Consider the following 12,583-nt stretch of genomic DNA (forward strand, 5'->3'; position numbering starts at 1 on the left):
TTAGAAGACATAAAAAAAAAAATCAAGATGTAGTATATAGACTGGAAGAAGATGATTTTCTTGAAGAATGCCCTGATGGTATTGCCAAAGTTTCGGTTAGCTCAAGAAACAAACTGTCTCAAAAGAACTCATTAGCTCAGAAGAATTCTCACGAGAGTCGTCCCTCCTTTAGTAAAGAGCCTTCTTTACCTAAAGAACGGGATTTTCGGCAACAACGTTCATTTGCCAATCAGAGAATGCGTTGTTTCGGAAGTGGTAGTTTTTCTCACACTTCAAATTTTCCGAATTGTTTTGCAAGGGACAGCATCTGCAATAATTGTGGGGGTAGAGGACATTATGCTCGTGTTTGTAAGTCTAGCAAGAAGAAAGAGATTAGTGAAAAGATGACTGACATTGTACGCACCGTTGTTGTGTCAAATGTGAAAGATATTAGGGAAAATGTTGATTCTAAATGAATTACTATGCCATTCTGTGATATAGGGATTGACAAGTATGTATTTAAACGCATGGCGGATTCAGGATCTCCTTTCACTTTAATTGGAAACAAAATTTGGGATGAAGTTGTTGGTCTAGAAAATGTTCCACTTTTACCTCCAGACATTGCTCCTGTAAGCTATGGTCAGTCAAAAATAGATATTTTGGGGCATACAGTAGCTAAGATTTCTTTCAAGGGTAAGGACATTACTGGCAAAGTGTATGTAGCTATTAGAGGAGATAATCTTCTTGGATGGAAACATCAACATGACTTTGGCATAGACCTAAATCCTTGTGCCAAAAATTCTCATGATCAAGTCATGCTTATGGAAGAATTGCTTTCTAGTGTTCTTCCAGATGCGGTTAGCAGTGTGTGTGATTCTGACAAAAAAAATTCAGAATATCCTAAAGTGTTCTCTGATACACTGGGATGTTTAAAAGGATTTGAACACAAGATTATCCTCAAGAAATCTGCAAAACTGTGTGTACATAAAGTTCGAAAGGTACCGAATATGATGGTTGAGCCCCTGAAGCTGGAGATTGAGAAATTATTGAAATTAGGAGTGATAGAAGAGATTGAATCATCGGAATGGTTGAGTCCGGTGGTTTTGGCACCCAAGGATGGTGGCAAAGCGGTGAGAATGTGCGTGGACTAAATTAATGTATTTGGGTTGATCGGCAGCCCCTGCCAAATATATCTGAATCAATCAGTATCTTGAAAGGAGCCAACATTTTTAGTGTTCTAGACCTCTCTTCGGCGTACCATCAAATTGTTTTACATCAGGAGTCTAGACACTTAACATCCTTTGTTACACCCCTCAGTGCTTATCAGTTCTTAAGAATGCCCTTTTGATGTGTTTTATCTAGGAACCCGATTCAATATTGTGACCTTATGCCCCTATATGGCTATAATCAATACATATCCCTATAATGGCATAATATTCAGAGCCATATTTTCAGTAAATCGCCTCTGCAGTCCATGACACAGCAGAAGTTTACTTCCTTAGATTCCTAGAGAGCACACAGAGTTCTTTCGACACACCAAGCCCCCAGCAACCTGGGAAAGCCCCGCTTGCTTTGTTTTGATTCGTAATAGAACTCCTGCGAGCACTGTAAGAACGACCAGTTCTTAGTGACATCTTTATTGACGTCTTATGTCCAAACCTTACGTCAAACTCGGCACCTTTCAGGTATAAATATACCAACGTGCCTTAAGCAAATACGCGGTGGTGATTCTGGAGCAGAGCAGCGAATCTACTTTCCGAGAGCCCAGCAGAAGCGAGAAGCCCACGGACGCTGCCCCTCCTCTTTGATGCGCTGAGAAAGACGCTGTCTTTTCTCCTGCCGAGAAAATCTTACTTACTCCTTACTCCTTCCCACGTATTAGGCTTAGGTCAGGTACACCGGGGTAGGCGTATTTTAGAAGCACCAGTTGAGCATGTTAGCTTATGTATATATGTATATATATTTTATCCATTTTAAAGTGTCTTATGGCTAAGAAACCATATCAATGCTTTTACAGTATTATTTCTTAATACTCCTTTTACTGTACGCACTTTACGTTATAACAAGTCTTACAATTGTGGCAATTCATTTCTCTTGCATGAGAAGGAAGACTGCTCAATAAATAATATCTTTTATTGAAAACGCCCGTCTCTCTATTCTCAGCACCCTGTTGAAATTAAATCTGCACAACTGACTGAGTGAAATAGCTGTCTATTGTTTCACACGACTCTAGAGATTGACTCTTATTCTGAGGGAGCAAAGTTGTCATGTTTATGCGATTGTCGGAAGCTGAATCCCTTCTTCTCTGAGCCAGAGAAGCAGATCACTTCCTATTCAGTCAAGAAAGTTTCCAGTGACCTCTGAGCTAGCTGGCGCAAACATAAATTAAGTCTACCATAGTCAGTAGAGACCTAGAAGACCTCAGTCCTACGTCTAAACTGCTGTTTATGTTATTCCAATGCGCAGGGCCTATAGGGAAAATAGGAACTACACTACACTTAGGGTTAGCTTCGGCTGCTGCTTGCTTTCAAAGGGTGATGAAAATGGTCCTTGGAGGTCTACGGAATGTGATGTTTTTCCAGGACGATATTTTGATTCATGGTGTGAATGTAAGGGAGAATGATGTAGTGTTAAGATCGGTATTGGACAAATTAAGTGAAAAGGGACTCACAGTTAAGAAAGAGAAATGTAGAATTGGTTTGGATTCAGTCACTTATCTTGGGCATGTAATTTCAGGAATGGGATACAACCGAAGTTAGAATTGGCTGAGCGTATTGTTAAGGCACCGGCTCCGGAAGATAAAGACCAGGCTAAATCATTTTTAGGCATGGCGGAATTTTATTCCAAGTTTGTCAGAGGTTTTGCGAGCATTGTTGAGCCTATACAACTCTTTTAAAAAAGGGTGTACGGTTCACTTGGTCTAGTGATTGTGAGAAAGCGTTCCAGTCAATAAAGACTGAAATTGGTAAAATGCCCACTTTGGGCCATTTTGATTCTAAACTAAAAACTATTCTCACAACCGATGCCAGCCTTAAAGGTCTTGGCGCAGTACTTTCTCAGATTGTGGATGGGGAGGAAGTTGTAGTGGCTTTTGCTTCGAGAGCTTTAAAGGATGCAGAAATTAATTACTCTTGCATTGAGAGGGAAGCGTTGGCAGTATTTTGGTCAATATATCATTTCAAATTCTTTTTGTGGGGCATTCTGTTTGTTGTTAGGTCTGACCATCGCCCTCTTGTTCAAATATTTTCTTACCATCAAAGTGATCATATGACACCTAGATTGAAGAGATGGAGTGAGGGACTACAAGAGTTTAATTTTATTGTGCAATACATTTCTGGCCAAAATAACAAGTCTGCGGACTGTTTATCTAGGTTGCCGATTGAAAGAGATGGTTTTTCAGGTAGCATGGAGTGTGTAAATTGGGTACTGGAATCTTCTTTATCTAAGGATGAATGGTTGAATTGTGTTGTGAATGACGTTGTTTTTCAGTCTTTGAGGAATATCATCAAAAATGGTTGGCCTAGATATGATCAACTTGATAATGAATTAAAGTCATATTGGACGGTGAGAAATGATTTAACATTTTGCCAGGATAACTTAATGAGAGGGGACAGACTTGTACCTCCAGGTGATTTGAGAGAGAAAGTTGTTAACTTGGCTCACAAGGGTCATCTGGGGAGGAACCTCACCAAGGCTCGCATCAGAGAGAGATACTGGTGGCCTGGTATGGATCGAATGGTGGAAGTTGTTGTAAAGGATTGTCATTTGTGTGCAACTAATGACAAATCTCACACCACTAGCCAGTCTCCTCTTTCTCCAGTAGAAGTTCCTGTTGCAGTTTGGACTAAAGTGGGGTTGGATATTGCAGGTCCTTTTGAGCTCATGCCCTCACATGAAAGGTTTGTGGTATTGTTAGTGGATTACACTTCGAAGTGGGTGGTTTCAAAATGCATGGGTGTGGTTAATTCTAGAGCTGTAATTGAGTTTCTTAAGGATGTGTTTGTGTCAGAAGGGGTGCCTAAGTACGTGCTCACTGACAATGGGGTACAATTTACCTCCAATGAGATGGATGTTTTTCTTAAAGGTCTTGGAATTGTTCACCAGAAGACAGCTCTTTATTCGCCTCAAGCGAATGGACTTACTGAGCGAATGAATAGGGTTGTAAAGAGTTGTGCACAAAGGGCCTTAGATTCTAAAGTTTCCTTCAGTAGTGTATTGAGGGAGACATGGTGGGCACATCGCACAGTTCCCAAAGCTGTTATGCAGAAGTCTCCTTTTGAAGCCTTAAGGGGGAGAGTGGCTAATTCCAAGCTCAACCCAGCTTGGCTTCCTGAGAAGGTTTGTGATGATAGTGTGGAGAGTGAGCTGAGAAGAAGGGATGCGCTGGCTAAGTATCAACGGAAGTATAAACAACGCTATGATGATAGGATGGCTGTCAAATTCAGGAAATGGAATGTGGGTGATAGTGTTCTTGTGAAGAAACCAAAATATGGGCACAAGGGTACTTCCAATTTCAGTGGTCCTTTCATCATTACTGCTATTAAGAAAAATGTTGTGACTTTAGACAATGGGTGCACTTGGAACATGCCTAGATTGGCAAAGTGTACTGAGTTTAAGAATCATTCTAATAATGGTTCTGGGTCCATTGATAATTCCAGCCGCACTCGCACTTCCTTTAGTCATAGCCAAGGTAATGTGCCTGGTAGATCAAGACAGGCTCCTAGGAAATTTAGGGACTATGTTGTGTACTAATTTATCTTTATATACAGTTTTCACTTAATGCTGTTTTGTTTTTAAGTTTCATTTTCTTTCTTTTATTATGGTTAGGGGATGCGTTATGTTTACTGTCACTTTAAAAGAACACTGTGTACTCTACATCACAGATGGAATGATTACATTCTAAGCTGAAGAGTCAGTTGCTGAGCTCTTGCTGTTGATGGTTGTACCAATAAACCTGCTCTTCTAATATATCCTGTTTGAGAGCTTTTATCAGCCACCTAATTAAAAGAAAGGGCAAGGCTGTTAGAAAAAGCCTGGTGGAAACTTCAACAAATGGATGAGCAAAAACTGTTGTAGGTTTACTTGCGAAGTTACAATTCAACACGGTTCAGGTAAAAAAGGCCACTTATGATTACGTAGGAGAATTTGTAAAGGTTAAAAATTGATTATTAAAGATTTACAAGAAAATTGCAGCTATTTAATAGCACACGGCAAAAATGCCTTTTTCCACTTAAAGTCTGCAACAACTGTGTGTTTTTCTAAAACAACATGACGAGATACACGGCCTGAATAACTATTGTTGCTTCTCTGCCTGTAACACCAACCATAATAAGTGCTTTCAGTGAATTCGCCCAACTCCAAACACAGGGTAATAATATAGTAATTAAATAAAAATAGATCCTCCCACAAAGACATGAAAAAGAAAGTCTGTCAATAGTGGCCGCGAAGTGGCCAGCACCCTAAAGAGATTATCTAATATCTTGCTATCTGCAGGGAAGTACGCCCGAAACTCATACATGCAACAGTCAAGTCACATGTACAAAGCACACGTTAAGGCTCGTTGTAAAAGAAAGTCCAACTTATCTGGCTTATCCTTCACTGCAAAAGCTTGCAAATCGTGGCAACCAAACACATATCATCAGACCTAGAGTTCAAAATCACTGACATACTCTGGTACTGCAAACACCGTGGAACAGAATCGGACTAATAAAGTTCATAAATTATCTATTCGTCGAACACAACAAAGGCCAATTTTGTGTAACAAGTCTTCTGAAGTACTGGGCATCGCTTAACCAGCATCACATACTTCTTAAACGGCCCCACAAGTCCCACAAGTCAAAGTGCAGCTCTAAACTAGCTCTGCATCTCATATTAAAATGCTGCATTCTGCAAAGTCAAAATCAGTTGACTGGGGGTGAGTGTTTGATTTGCTCAAACGCTCCGTCCATCATCCCCTTTTGTATCGCTGCATTCTGCAAACCTAACACAATGTTTTATGAGCCCAGACTGTCTGGTAACAGTGTATCCTCCACGTGGAGCCACGTTGTTATCAACCCTTGAGAATGAAGAGCAATGAAAAATCTCTGTAAATAGATGTCTGCAAGCCTTCATCGCCAGTTTGTCATAGTACGCCATGCCCCATGTATCCTGCGCGCTCTAGTTTATACAGTCTCTCTGGATGCCACCTCTGTGGATAGTATCCATTGGTAGCCATTCTCTCTGTAATTCCCAGAGTTGCTATCATCCCTAATGTTCCTTGGCAGCAGCTATTCTTGCACCACTTTCTAGTTACTCATTGAAGCGGTTACCCACTAACCCTGGATCCTCCCCTTCGAGAAGACCGCTTAATTGGAAGAGCTGCAGGCTTAGCAATCATATACAAAGAATGTTATGATTGCCGTAGCTCCCCCAATCCAATACCCAGTTGCTAAAGCCTCTCCTTCTCCCTAGATTTTTCCCCCACCAGCACATTTTCAGGTACCCTGATATACCGCCCTCCTGGAACTATGGGCCAATTCCTCGACTGTCTGCCCCCCTCTATAGCTAATAGATCCTGTAGCCTACCCAACTACACCCTTTTAGGGGATCTCAATATTCATCTTGATGACCCTTTGGGCCACGCGGCTATAGAATTAACAACCAGCCTCGAGGCATTACAACTCTTGCAACTAGTATTAAAACCACTCTAGGGGCCACCTCCTAGATCCCATCTTCAGCAACTGTACGGACCTCTCAGTTGGCACACCCTCCCCCCTTCCATGGACAGACCACTTCCTGATCCCCATCTCCTGGATAACCCCAACCCTGCACCCTTCTCCACCTACAGCTCCCCAGAGAGACCGCAATTGGTCAAAACTTAGCCACCCACAGTGGGCAGCCACCCTGGAATCCACCATTTCTCCATGCAACTCCGACCCCATTTCAAGTAACGAGAATTATAGCAGATGGATAACACAGTCCTTGGATTCAATACTACCATTGAACTATATTGAACCCAAACATAGCCCCAGGACTGCCCCCTGGTATTCCCTGGATCTACGAAACATGAAACGCCAATGTAAAAAACTTGAAAGGAAATGGCATTTAGACTACTCTCCCTTAGGAAAAACCCCATATCGAACTGCCATAAAACTATACAAAAACAAAATCAGAAGCACACAATCCATCTTCGTTGAAAATAAAATAAATGCAGCAGCCTCAAGGCCTAAAGAAATCTATCAAATCGCTAAAATCTTGCTCAAACTCCCAAAAAAACCCTTAGATCCTCACAATGCCCAATCACGCTGCAATGATTTAGCCAAGTACTTATATAATAAAATTCATACCATCTACTCCTCCTTCCCTCACGCTCAGCCCCTCCCCCCAATAACTGAGCATAGGGACGCAGGATTCCAACCCCCAGTCCTTCTGGAAACCCTCCCCCCACTGGACCCCACCATCCTATAATCCATCATGACCCAGGTCAAATCTGGTTCCCCTAATGACCCAGCACCCGCCCACTCTCTGCGGACTGTCTCCCCACATATTCTCCCTATTATTCTTGACCTGATCAACACCTCTCTTGCCACAGGCATCGTCCCACCCTGCTGGAAACAGGCAATGGTCAAAGCCCTCCTTAAGAAAGCTAACCTAGATCGAAAAAATCCAGGAAATGATCGACCCATTTCTTTGCTACCCTGGCTAAACAAAATCGCAGAAAAACATATTAATAACACTCTGACCGAGTTCCTCGAAACAAATCATCTGTTAGACCCCTCAAAAACAAGGTTTCGTCCCATGCACGGGACAGAGACCGCTCTCCTCGCCATGACAGAGGAAGCCAGGATGATTACAGATCAAGGAGGCACTGCGGCCAACATACTCCTGGACCTCAGTGCCGCATTCGATACCGTAAACCATAACATCCTGCTACGTAGGCTCTCAGATCTAGGAATTGCAAAAAAAGCTATTACATGGTTTGAGTCCTTTTTATCGGACCGCTCCTTTCAAGTCTTTGAGGGCAATGTCACCTCCCCCAGCAAACCACTCAACTGTGGTGTGCCACAGGGCTCCTCCCTGAGCCCTACGCTTTTTAATGTGTATATGAGACCCCTGGCTGAGGTAGTCCGCCCCTTCGGAGTAAAAATCATCTCTTATGCGGACAATACTCAGCCAGTGGTGGCTCTGAACCACCCCCAGTCCCGGCCTAGTGACCTGAGGGGCTGCTTAGAAGCAGTCTTCTCTTGGATGACCTCGTCTTGTCTCAAACTAAATGAGGACAAGACTGAGTTAATGGTGTTAGCCAACCCCCCTCAAAACCCCATTGACTCCATATGGCCAACCTCCCATTGTGACCTTTGCTGTGGAGGCAGGTCCAATTAAGAGCCTAGGAATCTGGCTGGACAAGGCGCTCACTTTCAACTTCCAAGCAGTCAAACTCTCAGCCACCTGCTTTGGTATACTCAGGCTCATCCGTAAAATCCTTCCCCTCCTTCCGTTTAAGACAAGACAGATCATGATTCAGGGCCTTATCCTTTCCCGGCTGGATTTTGGAAATGCCCTCTACCTGGGAGCCCCCCAAACAACCCTAAACAAGCTCCAGGTGATCCAGAACTGTGCCGCACGAACCCTCCTCCAGATCCCCCGCCGCCTCCCTGTAAAATCAGAACTAAGAGACCACCACTGGTTACCTATCAGGAGAAGAATCGAATTTAAGAGCATGTACATTGCACACCGCTCCTTCTGGAGAAAGGGGGCTATCATCAATCACTCTCTGATCTCCCCCTACCACCCAAGCAGGCAGCTTAGATCCGCCCATGCCTTCCGAGTCACAATACCCAAGATTAGGAGAGCCAGGTGCGGGGACCGAACGTTCTTCTTCAACTCAGCAGGACTGTGGAATTCCCTTCCCCTTCGATCAGAGCCCAACCTTCTAACCTTTCGTAAAAAGCTAAAAACCCTATTATTCAATAAATAAAGTCAGCTTTATCTTTCAACCACACACGCCAGTCCACAGCGCTAGGACGCCTCAGGGTAGCTATCGCGCTTTATAAAAACCAAATCCATTCCATTCCAATAGTACCCCCTGATCCAGTGTAGCCTGGTTTTCAATGACCTTTCCAAGGATCAAAGCTGCACCTACTACGAAGTACCACACCGTGCCTTCGCTCGGATTGTCAGTGTATTTGTGTGTATGGTTTTCTGTAGTATGAACCATAACCTCTAGGGTACCCAGATAACAATATATAATCAGATTATCTACTACAGTCAGTCTTCACAAATGTGTAATGCCTTACGGCCTAAACACGGGTGTTTGGTCCATCGAGTTCAGTGTCTGCCTCCTCCCACTCCTAAATGCCCCATCAGTAGTAGTAACTAATAAGCGTCATATACAATTACAAACAGGTGGAATGCACCTTGCTGATCCTCTCAATACATTACAGTACAACGTAATACGGCTTCATTGGCCAGATAGATGTACAAGTGCTCGATTTCTAGTACTCCGGAGAATACCCTCTTTTTAACGTCACCAGGACGCCCCTGTGTTCTCACCAGTATTTGAGTACCACTCTTTTTGCAGTGCTCCCTGAACACCACCTTTGTCTAGGGCATCCTGATTGTCCATTTTCACAACCCTCCCATTGGTTTTCTCGCTATAGAGCCCCCAGGTTGCCCGTCTCTTTCCAGATCCCCTGCTTGCTCGTTTGGACTCACCTACTGGATCAACAAGATACTCTTTTTACGCTGTCACTCAGGTACCACCCCCGAGTAAAGCAGGGACACTTCACCTGTCTAGGGTCTCCAAGCTCGGCTGGCGGACACTGATGTTAGGCTGACGGATGGCTGTTGATGCTACCACCGGCACAGCTGGTGGCGCGGCAGGTCTGGGGGGCTTCCTGGCTGCGGTTACTGATGCTGCAGACACTGTACTGGGCTCATAGGACGGCAGTTTGTCCATGGCTTCCGCAGGATGCGCCCAGCTTCCTGCAAGCTGTTATCTGGCCCAGGAAGCGCAAGCTTGGGAATCCGAGCCGCTGTCACTTCCCTGCTCCGGCAGGTCCTGCAACAACGCCGACATGGAAGAAGGACAACCAAAACAACGTACAGGAAATAACGACGTCACCAAAGCGGCTTTTTACAACGGGTAGCTCTAAAGGTATCGGTGATATAAATAATCAAATTGTCTGAAACGTTACAGTAAAATACTGTTTATTCTAATTTAAAAAGTTGCGTGAAAACACATTTCGTCAAATTATAAAAGAATTACAAATGTTTAGGTGCCTGTAAAGTTAAAATTATTTAATATTTTTCACACGGTAGTCGCATTATGGTATATATCAGCTACAGAAGTGAAGCATTACATGCCAATCTACGTTGGTTTTATTGTTTTCGAAGGAGGATAGCGATCTCGAAAATGGTCGGTGGACAAACCTAAATATAAGTAAGAAGCTTCCGGATACTTGATAATTGTGTCCTTTTTCTATTACCATATCTCTTCTACAACATTGCCTACTCTCTCGCTAGAATAATTGACTTCAGTCGGTGAGTCTCATGTTTGCTGGAAGCTTTTTAAACTTTTTGGGAAACCCACCCACCAACTAATGTTTTATAACAAGAGAAAAACATTGGTGTGTTCACTTTTCATTCAGTGTTCGAGATGAAAAAACGGGGGGGGGGGGGGGGGGGGTCTCTCAAAGAGGGGGTTCCAGTGTAATTAAGGGCATGGGTTAAAAATTCCTACGCTAAAAATCTGCTGATTTGCATAGTGTGCCACCCGACTTGTATTTTGCTGTTTCTGTCAGTGCATCCAGATATACAATACAAATAACATCATACCTACAAGTCAGGACTATTTACTTTGTCAATGGTTGTTAGTCGCATCAGATAAATAAGCAGCAACTATGGCTTGTATATAATTCTCAAAAAGCTTCCACTTAAAGCCATGGTGACACCACAACATTGTTGCTTCTCCTGAGTTTCAAAAAGAGAAGGGAAATCCATAGAGAAAATGGCCCTTTAAAGCATTGCCCTATCCCTACAAAGCTCATCTGGCAGAACGTCATGCTCTAGCTTCTCCACTAATGAGAAGTGCTGCGCAGTGTGAGCACGCGCACATGATTCACTGTGTGGATACGCCCACTGAGGTGGAGACTTGCGATAGAATGCAGGTGCTTAAAAACGTAACGCTTTCAGACAGTTCACTAACCAGAGTCCCTGATGAAATGCGTCGGACTGACTTTTGGACAATTTTAACTTCTCCTGTACACGGCAACCTTTAATAAATGGGATCAGCAATCTTAACCTGTTGCGGGCTAATCCACAGTTGGCGAATTTTGAATTAATGTAAGCGGCCACGCCTAGGCCGCGGAAGAGCCCGGCTGTTTTGAACAACGGACCTGCTGCAGCGCCACTAAGCAGTCGGACCAAGGCAGACCGCGCGTATTCCCAGGCATCTTCCTGGCCAGCGCCCCATCCGTGCTCATTGTAGCACTTCAGTGGCACATTATTTCTAATATCCGGGCAAGTTCCGTGTTGTTGCCACATACTATTGAAAATTCCTTGTATCATTCGGCTACTGACAGTGTACCCGGCTGGGTTCATTGTGAGTACCTTTATCTTCCCCTTTTTCGCATGGTTGGCACCCACTCCATCACTGAACCTTTGATTGCATCCTTACAGATGTCCCACACCGCCCCTGTCCTGACGAAACCCTCCATCCATTAAAGGGTCGAAACGCCGTCGATGCTCATTGGGAATGAACCTACCAATCAATGTCTATGAATTAAATAGTCATTGTATATATTATTGAATATTGCTTGTATGGTCATTTTCCCATTCCCTTGTAAATATACCCCTGTTGAAACCGTGTACATAACTGTCACTTGCTGTCACCTTAATGTGTGCTTAAACCACTCTTTTGGTTCACACTTTACACTTGGGAAACCCTTTCATAAGTTTCCACACTGTTATATGTGAATTGCAATATATAAATAATTGAACATTCTTTTTCGTAAAAATAACAAATGATGGTACTCAATTGGTGTTATGAGTTTTGTTTTTCCTTCCTACGTCCTCGGTAACCTTCATACTATTATTAGACATTGTTGTGTATTCATTGAGGATACTTTTATTGTTCCACTGGAACCACTGTTTCTTTGATATAAAATACGCACCCTGGTTCCTTAGTGAGTAGGGTTCCCTTGTTTTTCCTGTGACGCAGCGCCAGATGGTGCAGCGGCGAAAGGTACAGGAGCTACATTAAAGGTTAAAAGATGCCGGTAGCGGGGAATAGTATATGCCTCAACCCAGTGGGGTAATACATTGTGGAAAGGAACGAATGAAGGCAAACGGCTCACTGTGGAAAAATAAGCACTGCAAGTACCATGATTCACTGTGTGGATACGCCCACTGAGGCGGAGACTTGCGATTGAATGCAGGTGCTTAAAAACGTAACGCTTTCAGACAGTTCAGTAACCAGAGTCCCTGATGAAATGCGTCAGAGCATGAAACGCGTCGGACTGACTTTTGGACAATTTTAGCAGGCTTTACCTTATCTTCTCCTGTACACGGCAACCTTTAATAAATGGAATCAGCAATCTTTACCTGTTGCGGGCTCATATACAGT

General features: G+C 43.4%; 1 protein-coding gene across 12 annotated transcripts in view; it reads right to left on the minus strand.

Moving 5' to 3' along the window:
- The window catches only part of MTMR1 (myotubularin related protein 1), a 449,026-nt gene extending 438,974 nt beyond the window's left edge, over nt 1-10,052 (minus strand). For 6 of the 12 annotated variants that reach the window (XM_086918593.1, XM_086918590.1, XM_086918595.1 and 3 more), the window contains exon 1: nt 9,747-10,028. In XM_086918593.1, coding sequence (XP_086774719.1) covers nt 9,747-9,916 — 170 coding nt within the window. In that variant the 5' untranslated portion in view covers nt 9,917-10,028. Of the gene's footprint in view, nt 1-9,672 lie in introns of all 12 variants that reach the window. The other 6 variants (XM_086918594.1, XM_086918596.1, XM_086918597.1 and 3 more) reach the window with 6 other exon arrangements.
- Nucleotides 10,053-12,583: the final 2,531 nt, after the last annotated feature.

The sequence above is a fragment of the Lissotriton vulgaris genome, chromosome 4_1 (assembly GCF_964263255.1).
Source record: "Lissotriton vulgaris chromosome 4_1, aLisVul1.2, whole genome shotgun sequence".
Taxonomy (NCBI): domain Eukaryota; kingdom Metazoa; phylum Chordata; class Amphibia; order Caudata; family Salamandridae; genus Lissotriton; species Lissotriton vulgaris.